The 22,416-nt window shown below is 45.0% G+C and overlaps 1 protein-coding gene across 5 annotated transcripts in view; it reads left to right on the top strand.

Annotated features, from left to right (window-relative positions):
* ZER1 (zyg-11 related cell cycle regulator) overlaps positions 1-22,416 on the top strand; it is a 96,785-nt gene that overhangs the window by 42,310 nt on the left and 32,059 nt on the right. For all 5 annotated transcript variants that reach the window (XR_011023205.1, XM_068248512.1, XM_068248516.1 and 2 more), the window contains 5 exons: positions 117-556; positions 6,983-7,159; positions 9,507-9,621; positions 9,714-9,860; positions 17,700-17,873. Coding sequence is in view for 4 of the 5 variants with exons in the window: in XM_068248512.1 (XP_068104613.1) it covers positions 117-556; positions 6,983-7,159; positions 9,507-9,621; positions 9,714-9,860; positions 17,700-17,873 (1,053 nt within the window). In the remaining variant the exon portion in view is untranslated. The remainder of the gene's footprint in view (positions 1-116; positions 557-6,982; positions 7,160-9,506; positions 9,622-9,713; positions 9,861-17,699; positions 17,874-22,416) is intronic.

Below are 22,416 nucleotides of genomic sequence, written 5' to 3'. Positions count from 1 at the left end.
ACTATCTGAAATTAAAACCTCTTTTTCCCCTTGAATTAAACTTTAGAAATTTTTAGGAATCCTTGTCTTTTAAGAAACAAATCTCATTATTGTTATATTGTCTTTCATACCCTCAGGACCTGGTTGAACTGTACCTTACAAACTGTGAGAGGCTCACGGCCAAGAGCCTGCAGACCCTATCCCATTTTAAATCTACTCTGGTGTCCCTCAGCCTCTTTGGCTGCAGCAACATCTTCTTTGAGGAGGAGAACCTGGGCTGTTACGATGACACAGACTGTTTGGTGAATCCCAGCCGCCAAATCTTGTCCCGGGACTTCTCCTTTCAGGGTTTCCACCACCTTCGCTTTCTCAACCTCGGCTGCATCACCAAAGGCGTGGATGTGGAGATGATGGTGCGCCCGCTGCTCTGTTTAAAGGCTTTGAACCTGTCCACTATTCCGATGAATGACATTAGCTTTGTCACTCAGTGGAAGGACACGATGGTGTCCCTAGTCTTGTACAACATGGATCTGTCTGAGGAACATATCCGAGCCATTGTGCAGCTACACAAAATCCGGTAAGCATTGACTCTTCTAGGGCAATGTTTGGACATAAAACTGAAATTGACATATGAAGTGTCTCTCCTGCCTGGACAATTGTAATTTTGTTTGACTATTCTAGTGACCTCATGCCTGTGCTGTTTTGCATATCCAGGCAGCAGTGTTTAAAGTAAATGAGAACCGCCTATAGAGCCTTCCTCATCCACTCACGGATCCCTCGTTCCTGTGCTGGCTCCCCCGGTAGCAGTATTCAATCAAATTGGTCAAATACTGCTTTCTGCCGCCCGAGGAGGCTTCGGAAGTCTTCGGGAGCCAGAATGCTCCCCTGAAGACAGGCGGCTCCATACTGCCCTCTCACGCACGCGCTCTTGCAGGTACAGTACAGAGCCGCCTGACTTTGGGAGCACCCTGCTCCCAAAGACTTCCGAAGACTCTTCCGGTGGAGGACTCAAATGGGGAGCCAGCTCTGTACCGAGGGCACTATGAGATGTTCGGTGAGGCTCTATTGGACCCAGAGGCTTCCCCCTCTCCTTAGGTAAGGATCTGGTTTATTTTCTTTTGTAATTTTCCATTAGCTTTATTGTTTAGCTTTGCATTATTTTGTGTGACCTTCATGCTCAGTGGACACCTAATTTCCATTGTAATAAGGCCAGATCACTGCACAGTTAGCAGATCAGAGACAGAATTGTGTGCAAGGCACTGCCACCTGTATACAATGTGTACCAGAGGTGTGTGTGTGAATCACAAGAATGGCATAGATTTCAGCATGAAATATATTGGAAATTGTCCTGCTGCCCCCCCCCCCCCCCCCCAGGTGGTGCCCCCCTGGCTGGATAACCCCCAAATGTGCAGTTGTTGATGGCTCCCCTGTCCGCCAGCAGGAATCCTGGACTTCTTTGTTGTACAACTGTATGGCATGACATCAGTTGCAGGTAGTGATGCTACGTGGTGCTGTTCTTGGATTCTGGATCGCTCCTTTCGACCGACCGAACGGTTGATCAGGTGGTTATGTTGCAGTACCGATTTTCCTTAAATTATTTGATCAAAAGGTTGATCGGCCCGCAAAATCGAATAATGTACAGGCACCCTTAGCATTGTATTGGTGTCCCTGATAGTAATTTTTATTCTGGGCCAGAGCTTACATTGGCGCAAAGTCAGCTACCCCTCCTAAGTGACCTAAATCTCACCCACCATCCCCTCACTGTCCTGTAAGATTGTTGGACAAGACAAGATGGGCAGGATTTATATCGCTTTGAGGCAGAGGTTGGCTCAGCATCCAGATCAGCTCCTTTTGCAGTATGATTTTAAATGCACTTTTTTTTTTTTTTAATAAATGCAGATCTAAAAAATGAAGGTAAACTAGGGCTTTAAAGCAGACCTGAGCTTAATAACCTTTAGAGCCCTTTCACAACAGGGCGGTGTGGTGCGGTATTTTTATCGCACCCCTTCGCCGTGCAATGAAAGTCTATGGAGACTTTAATACTTATGGAGACTTTAATACTTCTGCGTAACGCTGCGACGGAAGTGACGTTTTTGCCACATACCTGACACAGGTACAAAACTACGTTACTGCGCGTCTTCTGCGGCCCTTAAAGAGGAACTCCAGCCTATACAAACATACTGTCATTAAGTTACATTAGTTATGTTCATTAAAATAGATAGGTAATATAATCTCTTACCCACCCTGTTTTAACCTCCCTGGCGTTCTATTAAAATCGCCAGGGAGGCTGCGGGAGGGTTTTTTTTAAATTAAAAAAAAAGTATTTCATGCAGCCAACTGAAAGTTGGCTGCATGAAAGCCCACTAGAGGGCGCTCCGGAAGCGTACTTTCGATCGCCTCCGGCAATCGAAAGTAACAAGATAGGCCGCAATGAGCGGCCTATCTTGTTTCGCTTTCCTCGTCGCCATGGCGACGAGCGGAGTGACGTCATGGACGTCAGTCGACGTCCTGACGTCAGAGCCGCCCGATCCAGCGCCTAGCGCCGGCCGGAACTGTTTGTTCCGGCTGCGCTGGGCTCGGGCGGCTGGGGGGACCCTCTTTCGCCGCTGCACGCGGCGGATCGCCGCGGAGCGGCGGCGATCGGGCAGCACACGCGGCTGGCAAAGTGCCGGCTGCGTGTGCTGCTTTTTACAAAATTGAAATCGGCCCAGCAGGGCCTGAGCGGCGACCTCCGGCGGCATACCCCGAGCTCAGCTCGGGATTACCGCCAAGGAGGTTAAAGGAGCAGGCATATGTTTGATTTCATGAGGGCAGCCATCTTTTTGGTTGAAAGGAGGTGACGGAGCATGAGACACAGTTCTAATTGTCCTGTATGCTGATCACCCCTCGCAGTTGCTAGGCAATGTGAATAACAACATAGGAAATCCCATCATGCTTTGCACAGCATCAGGGAAAGAAAGCAGATTTCTTTGATGGGTGGAGCTTAGCTAAAAATGCAGCTACAAATTAGGCTTCTATAAGAAAAACAAAGTACTGATGCTGTGAAACTGTTAAAGAAACACCAAGCCTTTTCAGTTCTGCTGAGTAGAGTTTTAGTCCGGAGGTTCACTTTAAGTCATGTTAGTCTATGGTTACGCCATATTTAAAAAGTTACCGACATCACGGCGCGCATGTGCGGAAACGTATTTTTACAATACGCTTCAGTGCACTTCCGCATACCCCGAAGGCAAACGCGCACCACTTCATGCTTGGCCCAATGCCAGATGGGGAAAATTGCATAGTAATGCAGTATTTCCCGAAGGCCTGTTTCTGGCGGGGCGGCAGAAGCGATGCACCGCATCACTGCCGCCAGTTTATAATGTGAAACCGGCCTCACAGAAAAACCTTTCCTTGTTAGGGCTTCTAGAGCTCCTTCTGAGATGCTGCAGTGTAGTTACTTCCTGGTTTTCTGGGAGCACAGAAAGGGTTAAACTCCTGTGTTTACATATTGGCTCTTGACTCGGCAGACAGCTGGGAGCTCAGATTACACTATCTCATTACTTGCTGAGAAGGGTGAATTAGACGGGCTGTTCTCTAGAAACACATGCAGGGTGGATCTCTCTGTGTTCTCTTTCTCTCCTGTGCAAGAGTTCAGGTCCGCTTTGAATAAAGTATTTGTGACAGAGAACAAATGTAGAAACTGTGAAATTGTTTACAGTAAAACTTCACAATAATAGTGACTCAATCCACTTAGCAGGAAGCATAAGACTATAAAGAGAAAACAGACAAAATAGAAAGCAAACAGTAAGGACAAAGGTTGACACAGACTTAAACTTTATCTGTCTGCCGGAGCAAAGTAACACCTTTCATCATAACCAGTCTGTAGTACTCATCAGGAGAGACTCGCCAGTACAAAACAGCCATGCCTCTCAGTAAACCTTATTTATGGGCCTGCTATACAGTTCCTCCGAGTGGGAGAATATTTCTGATCATGAGGGATCTCCTGAAAATTTGGACTCAATAGACTTTGCTTGCAATTAGATGGCAAACATTTGGAATTGTTTCATGTGTCCTGTCACAAGATCGCAAGGGTTGCTTGAAATGTTAGGCACAATGATTTTATAATTGGTGATATGTCCGCGCACCCACACTAAGAGCTTTATAATCAATGCAGGCCAATCTTTAAAACAGCAGGGACAGCCATACTATCCCAAGAAAAACAAACAAACAAACACATATGTGAGTAGCTAACGACTTGTTCTACTTACATAATAGATGTATTGTACTGTCCATGTTTTGAACTCGGTGAATTTTATATAGTAAATAAAGAGAATTCTGTTCCTGCCATTTTCCATCTTGATTCCCTCTGACTGAAGCTGATCTTGATGTCATTTCCTCCCTTACTTTTTTTTTCTCCTAGAAACTGCACAGTCACATCTAGCTTGCTTTGTAAACACATGAGCAGAGCATAGATCAGATTTCAGAAGCTCACTGAAATGCCCTCAGCCAATCAGTTTATTACAACAGAAACATTTCTGAATAGATTGGAGTGCTTGTAATGCTGCATGCTGCATATTAAACACAGAGCATAAATAGAATTTGATTTTGTGGCTGACACAGGGGTGCCTGGCTCTTCTACTGACCACATATGCTATTGCTCCGTTGTTATTGCCTGATGAAGTGGGATCGAACCTGCGAAACGCGTTGCATATTTGGAGTTCATAAATAAAATATATTGACTGTCTTTACTACAGTCGTTGTGTGTCTACTTGGAGGGGGTAGGTCTACCGCTACCTCCTCTATTTACCGAGAATTTGTTTTTTTAAGCTCATTTAGCTTCCTTTTATCCTTTTGGCGCCTCTGTTTTCCTGCATAATACCAAATTGAGAAAAACTGCAGTAAGATTAGCACAGACCACCACTACACCGCTGTGGATGCACTCACCAGCTCCTTACATCATATTAAATGATCATATGCATTTAAAGGGACTCCGAGCAGTGCAGAAACTATGGAAAGATGCACATCATTTTAAAGCTCTCTTTCTCCTCTTTCCAATGATATATAAACCGCCACCCTACGCCTTTTAGTTTTCGCTATTTTCGCGATTGAAATTGCCGCGGCCGCGATTTCGATCGCAAAAATAGAGAAAACTAAAAGGCGTAGGGCAACGATTTAGGTGTCGTCAGAAAGAGGAGAAAGAGAGCTTTAAAATCATATCCATCAAGCCATAGTTATATTGTATTACACAGGGCGACTTTTTGTCAAAGTCAGCAGCTGCATTCAGCAAAATGGAGCTGCTTACACTGGGGAAAGTGTCTTCCTGTGTAATACAATATAACTATGGCTTGATGGATATCATTTTAAAGCTCTCTTTCTCCTCTTTCTGACGACACCTAAATCGTTGCCCTACACCTTTTAGTTTTCTCTATTCTCGCGGCAATTTCAATCGCGAAAATAGCGAAAACTAAAAGACGTAGGGTGGTGGTTTATATATCATTGGAAAGAGGAGAAAGAGCGCTTTAAAATGATATACATCTTTCCATAGTTTCTGCACTGCTCGGAGTCCCTTTAATTTGTATTCCCTGCCCATCTGGTCTAATGTGGGCTCCGTAGTTCTCCTTTCCATTGTCCCATTCGCATCAAGCATTAAAAAACAGAGATCACCTCATCATAGTGTGAGTTCCTTTTAAAAAATGTATTGGACCATTTAAACTACAAATGTAAAACTCGTACATCTTCCATGTATGTCTAGATTTGGGGGATATCCGTAGACTGCCTCCAGTTGCCCACTCTGGCACTGCTTTTTCGACTGGCATCTGCTGTATCCTCCACTTCCCGGTCCGCTCAATAACTCCTACCCGACCTGTTTCGTCCATGTGACTTCCTCAAGGGGTGCACATACGATCATTTAATATGATGTAAGGAGCTGGTGAATGTATCCGCAATTGGTGTGGTGGTGGTCTGCTATTATCAGAGAGCAGTTGGTCTGCGCTGATCTTACTGCAGTTTTTCTCTAATGCCGGGAATACACGGGTCGATTCTGGCGCTAGATTCTGAACCCGATCGTTTTTGCCGCTCGATTCTGCGGGCGATTCTCTTATCTTCCGTTCATTTTTCGTATCTTTTTCCAATGTCCTCAATGCAGAATAGATCGGGCGGGAGATTGGACATGTCCTAAATGATCTAACGAGCCATCTAAATGACTCAGAATCGAGCCATGTATTCCCAGCATTAGTGGTAAAATTGGCCAATTAAGATGTGTGTGCCAAACTTAAGTGAAGCTTCATTATAGCTATGCAAGGCTTTTGCTTTAAAACCGTGATCTGCAAACTTGGCTCTCCAGCTGTTAAGGAACTAGAAGTCCCACAATGCATTTGCCTTTGTGAATCATGACTGTGGATGTCAGACTCCTGCAATGCATTGTGGGACTTAACAGCTGGAAAGCCAAGTTTGCAGATCACGGCCTTAAAGGGACACTGTAGGGGTCGGGGGAAAATCAGTTGAACTTACCCAGGGCGTCTAATGGTCCCCCGCAGACATCCTGTGCCCGTGCAGCTACTCACCGATGTTTCGGCCCCGCCTCCAGTTCACTTCTGTAATTTCAGACTTTAAAGTCTGAAAGCCACTGCGCCTGCGTTGCCGTGTCCTCGATCCCGCTAATGTCACCAGGAGCGTACTGCGCAGGCCCAGTATGGTCTGTGTCTGCGCAGTACGCTCCTGGTGACATCAGCGGGATTGAGTACATGGCAACGCAGGCACAGTGGTGTTCAGACTTTAAAGTCTGAAATTCCAGAAGTGAACCGGAGGCGGGGCTGGAGCACCGGTGAGTGGCTGCGCGGGCACAGGATGTCTGCGGGGGACCGTTAGAAGCCCCGGGTAAGTTCAACTCATTTTCCCCCGACCCCTACAGTGTCCCTTTAAAAGTTTTTTTCACCAGTTATGACCTTAGTCGTTTTGAGCTGCGTTTTTGTGTTTATCTTGCAGTGTGGCTCATTTCCTCTCTACATTGGTCTTTCTATTGCAGACACTTGGATATATCCCGCGATAGGCTGTCCAGTTATTACAAGTTCAAGCTGACGCGAAAGGTGCTACAGTTATTTGCACAGAATCTAGAAGATCTGGTGTCCCTGGACATCTCCGGTCACATTATCCTGGAGAACTGTGCTGTCTCCAAGATGGATGATGAGCTGGGCCCTCCCAGGTATGTGTAGAGCAGAGATCAAGACCCTCCTAAAATGCTGTATTTACTGTAGGAGGAATGGAAAAGGCATGTGTTCTGTGAAACGTATTGTCCTTTTTTGGAGCTCAATAAATTGATTTTATAGATAATGCTGACCTAGTTCTTTAGGAGTGGTAAGACCAACACTACCTCTCCATTTTAAACTGCTTTTATACCGGGTGCCTCCATAATAATCAGTTTTCAAGTTGCGTATGATCAAGTCAGGCAATCAAAAATTTAGCCGGATAAGGTAGCATAAATTACCGCTGCTCCCTGCAATCAGAGTTTGTTGGGTCACAATGCTGCAAGCTCTGCGAGCCTCACTACAGAACAGAGTGCAATGAGGCGGGGGAGAGGCATAGAATGGGCGTTAGAGAGGCGGTGTAGAGCCAATGACAGGTGGGGAAGGGGTGTGCCAGAGGAGGTACTTTGCAGGAGTACCTCTCCTGCAAGGGATGCCCTTTCCCCCTGTTAGCTGCCGACAAGCTGCTTGTTGGCGTTTTCTGGAGGTGACAGCGCGTCCTTCAAATGCGGGTATCGCTGAACGTTTCAACTCTCCAAAGTGCCATTATTCTCACACCCTTGAGCACTGATTGGAGGGGAGACCTGGCAGGTGCAGCAATGGACCCCACTGTAACATATTTAGCAGAGGGCTATGGTTGCAGCATAGTAGCGGGCACAAGGTTGGAACAATTGTGCTGACTTTCGCCTTCACTGTTTAATGAGGTACACAGAGAGCGAATCAGGTGGTTTTGTGGCGGCCGGCTCAGTGCCAAGTGCCAAAACTGGGCACAGCTATAGTATGCGCCCCGCGCAAGGGTAATATGGGAATCAGATTTTATTTGGTAGGACTCAGAGGTGGAATAGTAATTAACGCCACTGAGGATTTGTGTCAGTTTGAGCTTTGAACTAGAGACAATCAATGAGATGCAAATACTTTCAAGTTTATGCAAATTTATGTAAATTTGTATGCACATATATGCAGCTTGAAAATGGACCAATCAAGTCCCACCCAGGTTTAACTTGATTGGTCCAATTTCAAGCTGCATGTATTTGCATAAAATGTACATACATTTGCATAAACATGGAAGTATTTGCATATCATTGATCATCCCTACTTTGAACTAAGAAAAGTGAAATCCAAAAAGTGCTGACTACGGGCAGTAAAATAGTCAACCTTTGTCGGGGTCCTACTTTCTATGTATTATTTGAAGCTGTTTAAAGGGGCCCATACGCTCAGCCGATTATCGGCCGATCGATCAAATTGATCGATCGCAAATCGATTGACCATTCGATCGATTTGTGGCCGATTCTGATCGATTTCAATCGATCTGACATGCTGGAAAATCTAGGTCAATCTGTTGAGATTGCTTATCATTTTGCATTGGACCTAATTGAAATCTGATGGCAAAAAAATGCCATCAGATCGATTTTCAATAGATTTCAAACTGAAATCTATTGGAAATCCGTTCCTAGTAAAAAAATGTTCCTAAACACATGAGATAGATCAGAGATCTATCTGATGATCTATCTGCTGCTAATCTGAGTGTATGGCCACCTTTAGTGTATAGAGCAGCCGTATTTGCTACTTATTTAACAGGGTCTGCTTTGTAGTTGGACCTGCCCCTTTTATTTCCTACAGGCAGGGCGCATGTGATTGAAAACAATAGACTTTGTGTTGTCTGTAATCTTTTTCTCTACATTCACATTGCTGTTGTCCATGCTGGTAGATCAGCCAATCTCCTAATTTCCTAATCTCCTGCCAATCTCCTGCCAATAAAACAGTACTTTTCTCTTGCAGTAACACAATACTACAGATTTCCCTGAACGTTTATGTAAAAATGGGATTTTAGACATGGGTCTTTAAATGTTTCCAACTTTTGTTGTAGCCATTGTTGGCCATTGTTGATATGCTGACCTTTTGATATAAATGTTTAAATATAAACAAATGTGCTTAAAGTGGAACTAAACTCAGAACTTCCTCTCTGCTCTAAAAGATTAGCCACAGCATGATAGCCTTTATGGGAAAACATTTCTTTGTTACAATTTGTAGAAATCCTAAAAAAAAACAAAACCTGAAGTGTTAACTTCCTGCACTTTCCTGGGAGCACACAAATGGTTAACCTTCAGTGTTCACATATTATCCCAGAACAGTGGCACAGCTAACATCCCTGATTCACTCTTGCTGATATTTCGCTGATGGTGACTAATTAATTAGGCTGATTTCCCTAAACACGTACACAGAGTGAATTTCTTAGCAATTGTATGTGTTTTCATTGTATGCTTTTCAAGAGTTGAGGACGACTTTAACTGTGATGTTTCCATACAGCACTGACCCTGCTAAGAGCAGTATCACTCCATTCCGCTACTTGAAGAGACCTCTACAGTTTCTGGGCCTCTTCGAAACTTCTCTCTGCAATCTAACGCACATCCCTGCTTACAAGGTGAGGCCTTCCCGCGTGTCATAATTCTAGTGGATGTTGCTGAAGGACTAGGAGGACAGCGTGATGTGTAACCTATTGCTTACTCTTTATAGGTGAGCGGAGACAAAAATGAGGAGCAAGTTCTTAACGCCATTGAAGCCTACACTGAGCATCGCCCGGAGGTCACCTCTCGTGCCATAAACCTGCTGTTCGACATTGCCCGTATCGAGAGATGCAACCAGCCACTCAGAGCCCTCCAGGTAGCCACCAAATGCTTTATATACTTCCTCTTATACACAGAATATAGGTTTAGTTGACAGACGTGAAGTCTTTAACCACTTTCAATAAAAACCAGATCTACTTACCTGCGGCTTCCTCCAGCCCCTGGCAGCCAATGTGTCCCTCGCTGCAGCTGCGCTCCCAGCCAGTTTCCTTGGGTTCCCTCCATAAAAGCCTGCTTCTGAGCTTGCGCGAGCAGCTGGATGCTCGCGTTCCTGTGGCCGGGAGAGTTCCGCTCAAGCATAGAAGTACTGCGCCTGCGCAGTATGTTCCCAGCCACGGGAGCGCGAGTGCAAGGCCTCTCGTGAGGCGCAAAACCAGATGTGGTGAGGTCGGCGGCTGTTACAGAGGGATCCTCGGGCCACCGGCTGGGAGCAGAGCTGCAGCGAAGAACACGTTGGCTGCCAGGGGCTGGAGAAAGCTGCAGGTAAGTAGATCTGGTTTTTATTGAAATCCCTGATTTTTTTATTTATTTTTTCACAATTCCTGACAATTTTGGCGTTTTATCGGAGTCGCTCTCTATACACTAGTAACTTTTTATTACTTATGCCATCAAAGTAATACATATATTGATTTTGGGGACAATCTAGGCTTTTTTTAGGATTGTTTAAATTTATAGGCATATTACAGGAAAAAAATAGGCATACATGCAAAAATTACACATTTTTTCATGCTATTTAGCCTTCTTAATTTTCACATGACAAGCCCCCACAGTTTTAAAACACCTAAAATACATTATTTGGCTGGTCTCGGTTAAAATGATACCGCATATGCCAGATTTCATCACTGGTTTGGCGTGTAGCGTATCATTATCGCCAAGCTGTGCGTCTGTAGCGATTGCATGTGATCACTAGGGTTTACAGTCTGAGGACCTCAGTGATGCAAAGATGCATTGCTAGGCAACAACACAGCGATGCATCTATACAGTGTTGGGTTGCATCTGATCACTATGGGCGGCAACCATTACAGGTGTCCACCAATCTAAGGCCAAGTATAGGTAGCACATGTGGTTAGATTACGTTAGGAAAAAAAATACTGAGTAGAGCGGCGGGGGGAGTACACAGGACCGTGGCAGTGGTGGCTTTTAGTGCATGATGTGAATCTCATATCTAGGAATCTTTAGTGTAAGCAAGTAGGACATGAGACTCATGTCAGTGAATCTAAAGTGGTTAGAGAAGAAACTATCACAAGAATAATGTAAAATACATGTGTGTTAGCTGTACATTTGTCATAGAGTAAAATAACGCAGTACGTTCCCGGTGACGTCAGCGATGACGTGGCCGCGTAGACACAGTGGTTTGAGACATTAATGTTACAAATCTCGGAAGTGAACCGGCGGCGGGGACCGGAGCATCGGTGAGTGGCTGCGCGGGCACAGGACGTCTGCGGGGGACAGTTAGAAACCCCAGGTAAGTTCAGGTTTTTCCCCCTACCCCCCTTACAGTACTCCTTTAAGGGTTCTTTTCCACTAAGAACCACGATCCTGCTGCAATGTGATCATGTTTCTTTCTTTTTTCATTATCATGATTACGCTGCGATCTGACAGGTGTACAGCACAATTGTGATTTGTGACATAAGGGGACAAAAGTTTGATTAGCCAGATCATGAAAAAAAATCGCATATGATCGCAATTGCTATCGAATTTTCTTGCACTTCTATACTTTGTATAGGAAGACAATCGCAAGAAAAATGCAGCAGGACCGATGATTTAGATTGGGCAAAATCAAGTTTTAAAGGCAGCGCACTTATGAAAACCGTGCGGGGATATGTCCAAATTGTCTAGCGCTTTGCGATCTGCAAGCGATCACAATCTGATTGCGAAAAGCTGCTGATGGATAAGGCCCCCCCATGTTTTCCTAGCAGACGGTGTCGGAAGAGAGAGTGGGTGCATTTTGCTAATCACTGGATTAATCCAGTTGTAGAAAATGCGTAATAATCCCCTGCGGCTCTGTGCAGCCAACTACTCATGCAGGAAAACAGATTTCTGGGTAATCTGTACCCCCACCAGGTTTGCAAAGAAGTGCTATTTGAGTTCACTGTCAACTTTACAAGTTTACAGTTGGCTGAAAATTTCAATCGCAATAATAATTTTTAATACCATTATGTTAGAAAAGACTTACGTTAATAACTTTTTATTTAAAGGACAATTGTAATGAGAAGGATATGGGGTCTGCTATATTTATTTCCTTTAAAACTATACCAGTTGCCTGGCTGTCCTGCTGATCCTATACCTCTAATTCTTTTAGCCATAGACCCTGAACAAGCATGCAGCAGATCAGATGTTTCTGACATTATTGTCAGATCTGACAAGATTAGCTGCATACTTGTTTCTGGGGTTATTCAGACACTACTGTAGCCAAATAGATAAACAGTGCTGCCAGGCAACTGGTATTGTTTAGATGGAAATAAATATGGCAGCTTCCATATTCTTCGTACTTCAGTTGTCCTTTAACCATTTTGGGACTGGGCGGCTCTGTCCCCTTAAAGCGGTATTGTCACCATAAAAATCAAATTTTAACAGCAACTGGTCTGAGTGTATTAAGTAATAAAGATGCTAATCCTGCATTCAAAACTTTTTCTGCTGTTATGGTTTGGAGTTATCACATACGTTAGGAGCACTGGCCCTAGTGCCAAAAAGTTGAATGCTGGGGGTTCTTTTGAATGCTGGGAGTTCTTTTTATCTTTAATATATTCCTCCTCTTCCTTTTATTTCCCTGCCTAGCTGATCACTTGTGTTTACAAGCAAGGCTGAGGTGACTCAGTGATTGGATGTGTAAATAGAAAAAAAGACTCTGGGAGGAGGGCAGCTAATGAATACACAATGAGCAAGAGAAGGGAGGGGGGAAACAAGAGTCAGGGAGGATATGATGTCAGCATTAGCTTGGCAAGATGGCCACTGCCTAGAATAGGATTTTCTGCTTTTCCTTTTATAAAATTCACAGGAATCAGTACGTGGATAGCACAATACATCTGTTATGTAAGTAGAAGTAATATTTATCTACTTATATATATGTTTTTTATTACTAGGTTAGCATGGGTGTCACTTGTTCTTTAAGGACCAGAGCCTTACTTTCCCTATTATACCTGTAATTACTGTGATTGGCTCACAGTAATCACAGGGTCAGGAGCCAATGAAATGAGATGCGGATGCTCTGGTGTCACTGAGGCATCAGAGCAAGTGGGGGCAGCGACGGAACAGTGGCGAGGACAGCGTGAGTGTGCAGAGGTGAATAGTTGGGATCTACGTCCTGTCAGAGCAGCACAGCCACCAGCAGGACATACATCCCAACTACGTTGGTCCGGAAGCGGTTAAAAGAAATTTGGTTTTTTTTTTTTTGTGTTAGTTTTAGATTCAGCTGTGTATTTTGTGACCCACAGGAATACTTAGAAAGAACTCTAACCTCCTTAGTGGTGTGCCTGACACTGTGTCAGGCATACCGCTTGCTGGCCTCAGGAGTCCACCATGCATAATTAATGTGATCCTATGCCTGTAAAACCTTTAGCTAGCACTAGGCTAGCTAGTCCAAGTGTCCAGCTCCCCCCGATTGCCTGCTATCCCCGCCGATCCCCCGTTTATACATTACCCAGCCTGGATCCAGCGATCGCGCAGCCTCCCCGCACAGCTTCGGTCTCTCTATGGGGAGAATCGGGTTTGCGCATGACGTCATGTGCGATCCTCCCCATAGTGAAGACCGGAGCTGTGCGGGGAGTCTGCGCCGATCGGCTGGATCCTGGCTGGGTAATGTATAAACGGGGGAGCGGCGGGGATTGGGGGGTGCTAGACACTTGTTCTAGCTAGGCTAGTGCTAGCTAAAGGTTTTACAGGCAAGGGATCACATTAATTATGGATGGGGACACAAACTGGCAAATCCTCCTGAGCGGCGTAATGCTCAGGAGGTTAATTTTTTCTTTATTACTACTCGGTATTTCCTTTTTCTCCACATCCCATATGTATGAATTAATTTCCAGATTTATTGGTACATGAGATATTTTTTATTCACGCAAAATCGTAAATTTTTACAAAAACACATTGCCAAATAAAACAACAGTTTGCACGTTATTCATGGTTTGTGCAAAACATCAAATACAGCATTTGGCATTGATATGTGACTCTTACTATTTAGGGATCAATAGGAGTGGGGGTCACACTCCTCCGTTTCAAGGCGAGTCACAAAAAAACATAATTCTCTGTGACATTTTCGGGCACCATACTCATAGTTATAGTTTTAAGAACAAAAATGCATTTTTTTCTGTGATTTATTGGAGGTCGGCAGCATTTCCCAGGGTAGCGCAAGGGACTATTGTTACCTGTATACTTTTGTTCTAAAGCAGGCCATACATGCATCGATTATTACTGGCAGATTTGATGACTGATCGAACCTGACAGTTATCTTTGACACAACAAGCTGCATTGATTGTCGATTTCGATCGATTCATGGCAAAAATTGGAATTCCGCTCGATTTTGATGGTAAATTTTAATAGATCGGACACTGCGGGGGAGCAGCAGTAGACAGATGGCCCATAGCGTTGCACTGTAGTAAAAAGTGCATTGGTGTGGTTCGATAGATTTTCAATAAATTTCATGGTGAAATCTGTTGAAAATCTGTGTGCAGTGTGTATGGGGTTTTGATCTGTAATGCTAGGCATACACAGCCCAGATTCTTCTTATCAATTGAGCCACTGATGGCTCGATTGATAATTTCCGACATGTCCGATGACCCGCCGGATCGATTCCCTGCTCGATCCCCACGGGTGGACAATAGCAGTAATCGAGCGGAAGATAAGGAAGCGTCCGAGGGGACGAGCGGAATCGATCCGGGCGGCCGCGGGAACGAGCGGGGACGCGGCGGGAGTCGATCTGGCGGCTAATCGAGCCGCCGGATCGGACCGTGTATGCCCAGCATTAACCATTGTTATGGCAATTGTACCATGTATGGCCACCTTAAATTGTGTCCCGCTTTCTATTTAGCGTCAGTCTGTATAAAACTGGACAGATACTTGATATTTTTGCAGCAGAGATCTGGTTTGCAAGGCCAGGAATATGTTGAGTGCCTGCTGTGTGGTGTTTGCTCTACAGAAAGTAAATATCCAGTAGACTGTAAATCATCCAAGCATAATGAGGGCATTGTTCTCCTGGCAGAAATAAATGGGAAAGCACACTAACCTCAAAGACTTTCTAGCTTCTGTTTAGACATGCGTAAAATTGCTATACTAAACGTGGTTGAGGTGACTATTCATGCCCAATAATCAGACATGTACAGGTGTCCTCTGAGTACGTTTTTTTGAATGCCAGATCTTTAAGGGCTTGTTTCCACTGTTGCGACGCGATTTCGGCCGCATTCCGACGCTTGTAAAAACGCATGCGGATGCGTTTCCACATGCGTTTTTACCCGCGATTTCGCCTGCGATTTCGCATGGCAGGGTGCCATGCGAAATTAACCATGACACTGCCAGGGCTAAATAAAATTGAAAAAGGTGCGAAATCGCGGGTAAAAACGCATGTAACAAACGCATGCGTTTTTACTATTAAATACATTAGCGGTGATTCGCACGGATTCCCGACGCAGGCGAAATCGTTGGCTCTTTTGTGCGTTTTTTTCACGCTGAAAAAAACGCACCTCAACAACGCTACAGTGGAAACAGGCCCATCCACTTGTATTACATGTGCGGATCTGCATGCGTTGGACGCATGCAGATTCGCGATAGTGGAAACGAGCCCTAAATGACAGTAATCCCTCAGCTGTGTGCTGGAGCCATCCCACTATCTTCCCCCCCCTTCACATAGGAACAGTACAGACATGTCGCTAGGTTACAGCCCAGCATCACATTATGTTGCTATAGAGGTGGAGGAGGGATGATGGTGTTCTGCACAATGGAGCAAGGAGGGGAACAGTGTGCTTGTCTGCACTCTGGATCTTACAGCGAATATCTCGGGGTGGCTGTATGCGTGGTAGCAACATGTGACCACAGTAAGGGCCCGTTTCCACTATTGCGGTGCGGAATCGCTGCATATCACCGCTGACAAAATCGCATGCGGATGGGATTCCGCATGCGTTTTTTTGCCGCGATTTCGCATGCGATTTCGCATAGGCAGGGTATATGCGATTTTAACCATGTCACTGCCTGTGTCAATTTACATTACTTTCAATGTGAAATCGCGGGAAAAAATGCATGCAAAAAACGCATGCGATTTCCCTATTAAATAAATTGCCTGCGATTCGCCTGCATTCCACACGCAGGCGAATTCTGCAGGGTCTACCGTGCAGAAAAATCCTGCACAGAAAAACACAAATGAAAACTGACAAGTGGAAACAGTCCCATCCACTTGTATTGCTTGTGCGAATCCGCATGCGATGTCTGCATGCGGATTCGTGCTAGTGGAAACGGGCCCTAAAACAATTGTACTTGTTATTGAGTCTGCGCTAGCTGCATATACAGTAGCCTTCTACAGGCATGTAAATGCAATTTTACATAATTTATTACAAAACAGATGTTAGGCTTTTTGCAATTTGTTTGTTGTAAGTGTACCTCCCATAAGGAAGTACCATAATGGAGTGTTCCATTGGAGAGTGTAGGGGTTGAGGTGTGCCTCTGTGCTTACCTACAGGGTGCTGCTTCTCTGGCTCTCGGCCCATACAGGATGCATTATTGTATATTCTCTTGGATAGACTACGTCTGCTAAATTTTGTAGTTCTTGCCAGTGTCATGTGCGCGCTCACCACAGTTCCTCCGAGACAACATCTCCTGGTATGTATTGTGGCAGGTGTGTGCATAAGACACGACCAGGATCAACAAAATGCAGCAGATTTGGCTCTTCCATGGAGAGGATGGTTTATCCCATACGGGCCCCCCTTATAGCACACTCCATGATTTATTTCCCTTATGGGGAGGTTCATTTTCAAAACCCTTTTACCTGATGCTCTGTTCCCTTTAAAATATTGTGAACACTGAGTGTCTATGAACGCAGGACTTATGTGTTTGTCCTTTAAAGGATAAGTGTTCTTGTAAAACGCACCTATACTATGCCAACCCCCCCCCCCCCTCCCCCATATTTATTAAGAATCTTCAGGGACACCTGTATTGTACATGTCCTAAATTCTCAGCCGAGGCAGACCCAAATGGCTGTTTCGTTCAAATTTGCATGTGTAAAAGGCTTTACCCTAATTCTGCTGGCTTCGGCACTATAAATGGAATACAGCCGCTTTATTGAAGATTATGGCGGAGCCTGGAGAAAGGCCATTTATAGTGCTGCGCCACCTAGTGGCCAGAGAGAGGAGTTGTGTAAATTGGATGCCTTGCCTCCAGCTCTAGTTCTTGGATTCCTGCAAGTGCCCTTAAAGCGGACCTGAACTCAGAACTTCCTCTCTGCTCTAAAAAAAAATATGCAAAAACATAATAACCTTTAAACAAAAAACATTTCTTTGTTACAGCTCATACAAATCCTAAAATAAATCTGCACTGTTTCTACTTCCTGATTCATGGAAGCAGATAAATTGTTAACGTCCTGTACTTCCAAATGGTCTTATCTGCCATAGGCAGTCATGTGACACGGGGGTAATCAGATTACAATTTGTGTATAGACATAAATGAGGGGGAATTAAACTGGATAAACTCTCTAAATACATACAATGTGTATTTCTCTATGTACTTCTTCAGTCCTGTGCAGGAGTTCAGGTCCACTTTAAGTAAGGCCTGGTAATGGTTGCCTTTAGGGGCGTGATGTGGACACTTTAGGCAGCTGATAGGTGAATTGTATTTTATAGGTTCACTTACTTTAAGTCCCTTTGCATAAAATTCTTCTGATGTTCTCTCTTTGCAGCTGGTAATAGCCGCCCTCAAGTGTCATAAATACGATAAAACGATTCAGGTGACGGGAAGTGCTGCTCTGTTCTACCTTACAAATTCCGACTACCGCAGTGAACAGAATGTGCGGCTCCGGCGGCAGGTCATCCAGGTGGTGCTGAACGGCATGGAGTCCTACCAGGAAGTGACGGTAAGGCACTGCTGCAGTTGTTTGTGTTTTTCACTTTAGTGTAGCTGATACCTGCTGATGTATTTCCAGCGTTGTGTGCATGAAATCTGCCATGTAGGAGTGTCTATTCCACATAACAACTACCGTATTTTTCGGAATATAAGACGCACTTTTTCTTCCCCAAAACTGGGGGGAAAAAGTGGGTGCGTCTTATATTCCAAAGGTACGGTATTTTCGCCCCATAACATACTTACCGGATCCTGCCGCCGCGATCCTAGCCTCCTTCGTCTGTCCGCCGTCATCCAATGTCGCAGCAGCCGTCATCAGAGGGTCCAGCAATCCCATCCAGTATCCCCGACTGATCCCCGCTCTTTAAGTGTCCAAGTCGCCGGCTCCTCTTCACTGCAGTCATGCTTGTATGCAGGCTCGCGGTGATTACGCGCTGCCGGGGCCGCCTTCCTCCATAGTTACGGCGTCCTCTTCTTAGATACAGTGCCCCCTTCTGTGTGACGAGCGGCGCATGTGCGGCGGGGTCACGCATGACGTCAGGCGCACGTGCGCCGCTCGTCACGCAGAACGGGGCACTGTATCTAAGAAGAGGACGCTGTAACTATGGAGGAACTATGGAGGAAGGCGGCCCCGGCAGCGCGTAATCACCGCGTGATCACCCCGGGGCTGCATACAAGCATGACTGCAGCGAAGAGGATCCGGCAACCTGGACACTTAAAGAGCGGGGATACTGGATGGGATTGCTGGACCCTCTGATGACACCTAATGGGACCCTCAGATGATGGCGGCTGCGACTCTCGGGTGATGACAGGCAGATGGAGGAGGGGAGGATCGCGGCGACAGGATCAGGTGAGATGCAGCAGGGGTGTAGTGTAGTGGTGTTTGGGTTGGCTGAAGGGGTTACTTAGTGAAGTGTAGTGTAGTTTGGGTTGGCTGCAGATGTTAGTGAGGGAAGTGTAGTATACTGTAGTGTAGTGTAGTGTAGTTGTAGTAGGGGTTAGTGAAGTAATGTGTAGTTGATGGGGGCAGCAGGGGTGAAGTGAAGTGTAGTGTAGCAGGTGTTAGTATAGATGGGCAGTGTAGCTTAAATAAAGACAGTTTTGGGGGAGTTAGAGGTCCATAAGAAGCCCCTGCACCATAGACGCACCTAGGTTTAGTTTATTTTTTTTTCCTGATTTTTGCCCTCTAAATCTAGGTGCGTCTTATATGCTGGAGCGTCTTATATTCCGAAAAATACGGTAATCCTATCCCAGCTGCTATGATTCCCTCATTAGAAAAAGTGAAAACATTGAGTGTGGATGCTTTAGAAAGGGCTACAAATTTTCTTATGCCTTTTTAGCTTCATGTTGCAACTACTATAACTTTTTTTAAAGAACAAACAAAAAAATGCTTCCTTATCGCTAGTGTGCATTAGTATGCCTTGGTACTTTTTTGGTATGTATTCACTTCTATCAGACATCAATCAGAAAAAAAGATCGAAAATCAGATCGAGCATGTTGGAAATTATCTATAGAACCATCTATCTGCCAAAAAATTCTCATGGTGTATTCCCAGCATTAGGTCACAACGCTGCAGCTTTGTGTGTCTCATCACAGGGAGGTTGGGGTGCGGCAGAGATGACCAATGAGAGCTGGGGAAGGGGAGTTCGGAATTTGTCTTGACATCGCTCCCTGGGCATTCCAATCCGCCTCGGGTTATTTCCAGCTTCCGATCAAATGATCAGTGTTGACAAAGTAGGAAAGAACCCTTGTTTATTTCCTTGAGCTGCCTACCCAATAACAGAGAATAAATCTAAACAGTATAGATGGGGACATTTCGCTGTCTGTGATCCTGTAAACAGTTGTAACCCTAAAGGTGGGCACACACCATACAATTTTTTAAATTTCTTCTCAATTCAAGAATTACAATACATTTTTCTCATTGATTGTAACATTTAAAGCAGGGGTCCCCAACCTTTTTAAGCCCGGGGCCCACTATCCCGACCAATTTTTTCTCTGGGGCCCCCCGGGGGGAGGGGGGCGTGGTTAGTGGGGGCGGCAGCCCCCCTTCTTTTCAATGATTTTGAGTGTAGTATATAGGTAAGTAGGTATCTAGGTATAGTTGCCCCCAGTATAGGTAGCTAACACAGTTGCCCCTGTATAAGGACTATAGTTTCCTCAGTATAGTTAGGTAGTATAGTTACCCCAATATAGTTAGTATAGTTACCCCAGTATAGTTAGTACAGTTACCCCAGTATAGCAAGTACAGTTACCACACTATAGCTAGTACAGTTACCACACTATAGCTAGTACAGTTACCACACTATAGCAAGTACAGTTGCCACAGTATAGCAAGTACAGTTGCCACAGTATAGCAAGTACAGTTGCCACAGTATAGCAAGTACAGTTACCACACTATAGCTAGTACAGTTACCACAGTATAGCTAGTACAGTTACCACAGTATAGCAAGTACAGTTGCCACAGTATAGCAAGTACAGTTGCCACAGTATAGCAAGTACAGTTGCCACAGTATAGCAAGTACAGTTACCACAGTATAGCAAGTACAGTTAGCCCAGTGTAGCAAGTACAGTTAGCCCAGTACAGTTACCACAGTATAGCAAGTACAGTTACCACAGTATAGCAAGTACAGTTACCACAGTATAGCAAGTACAGTTACCACAGTATAGCAAGTACAGTTACCACAGTATAGCAAGTACAGTTACCACAGTATAGCAAGTACAGTTACCACAGTATAGCAAGTACAGTTACCACAGTATAGCAAGTACAGTTAGCCCAGTGTAGCAAGTACAGTTAGCCCAGTACAGTTACCACAGTATAGCAAGTACAGTTACCACACTATAGCTAGTACAGTTACCACACTATAGATAGTACAGTTACCACAGTATAGCTAGTACAGTTACCACAGTATAGCAAGTACAGTTGCCACAGTATAGCAAGTACAGTTACCACAGTATAGCAAGTACAGTTAGCCCAGTGTAGCAAGTACAGTTAGCCCAGTACAGTTACCACAGTATAGCAAGTACAGTTACCACAGTATAGCAAGTACAGTTACCACAGTATAGCAAGTACAGTTACCACAGTATAGCAAGTACAGTTACCACAGTATAGCAAGTACAGTTACCACAGTATAGCAAGTACAGTTAGCCCAGTGTAGCAAGTACAGTTAGCCCAGTACAGTTACCACAGTATAGCAAGTACAGTTACCACAGTATAGCAAGTACAGTTACCACAGTATAGCAAGTACAGTTACCACAGTATAGCAAGTACAGTTACCACAGTATAGCAAGTACAGTTACCACAGTATAGCAAGTACAGTTACCACAGTATAGCAAGTACAGTTACCACAGTATAGCAAGTACAGTTACCACAGTATAGCAAGTACAGTTAGCCCAGTGTAGCAAGTACAGTTAGCCCAGTACAGTTACCACAGTATAGCAAGTACAGTTAGCCCAGTGAAGCAAGTACAGTTAGCCCAGTACAGTTACCACAGTATAGCAAGTACAGTTACCACAGTATAGCAAGTACAGTTACCACAGTACAGCAAGTACAGTTAGCCCAGTATAGCCAGTACAGTTAGCCCAGTATACCTAGTACAGTTAGCCCAGTGTAGCCAGTACAGTTAGCCCATTAGTTACCCCAGTATAGCTGCCCCAGTGTAGCTAGCAGAGGTGCCCTCTCCTCCCCGCGGCCACCGCTCCTGTTACCTTATGAGCGGGCGTCTGCTTCCTTCCTTATATTCCTCCAGCCTCGGCTCTCCTCTTCGCAGCATGTCGTATTACAGCAGCGCTTCCTGCGCAGCTGCTGTAAGGAGGGAAGGAGGTGGGGTAGCGGCTTCCTGTAGCGGCGATACACATCACAGTTACCATGGGAACCACTGTCCCGGCTCCCTTGGCTCCTTACAGCAGCCGCGCAGGAAGCGCTGCTGTAATACGACATGCTGCGAAGAGGAGAGCCGCGGCTGAAGGAATATAAGGAAGGAAGCGGCCGCCCGCTCATAAGGTAACAGGAGCGGTGGCCGCGGGGGGAGAGGGAGAAGCCGCGGCCCCCCAGAAATCTGCCCAAGGACCCCCAGGGGGCCACGGCCCCCAGGTTGGGGACCCATGATTTAAAGGATACCCGAAGTGACGTGTGACATGATGAGATAGACATGGGTATGTACAGTGCCTAGCACACTAATAACTATGCTGTGTTCCTTTTTTTCTTTCTCTGTCTGAAAGAGTTAAATATCAGGTATGTAAGTGGCTGACTCAGTCCTGACTCAGACAGGAAGTGACTACAGTGTAACCCTCACTGATAAGAATTTCCAACTATAAAACACTTTCCTAGCAGAAAATGTCATCTGAGAGCAGGAAAGAGATAAAAAGGGTCAATGGTTCATAGATTTTAGCTCTGGCATACTTCAATGAATGTGTCATTGAGCAAAAACAATAAAACTGTTAAAACTTAAAAAGTAGATTTAAACATAAAATTAATCTTAAAAAGTCATTTTTAGGAGAAGGAAGATGGATACAATCGTTTATTTCATTAGCTTATTTTCGCTTCGGGTGTTCTTTAA

Source organism: Hyperolius riggenbachi, chromosome 8 (genome assembly GCF_040937935.1).
Source record: "Hyperolius riggenbachi isolate aHypRig1 chromosome 8, aHypRig1.pri, whole genome shotgun sequence".
NCBI classification, from domain to species: Eukaryota; Metazoa; Chordata; class Amphibia; order Anura; family Hyperoliidae; genus Hyperolius; species Hyperolius riggenbachi.
Note: the sequence above shows the minus strand (reverse complement) of the source record. Positions and strands in the feature narration are given on the sequence as shown.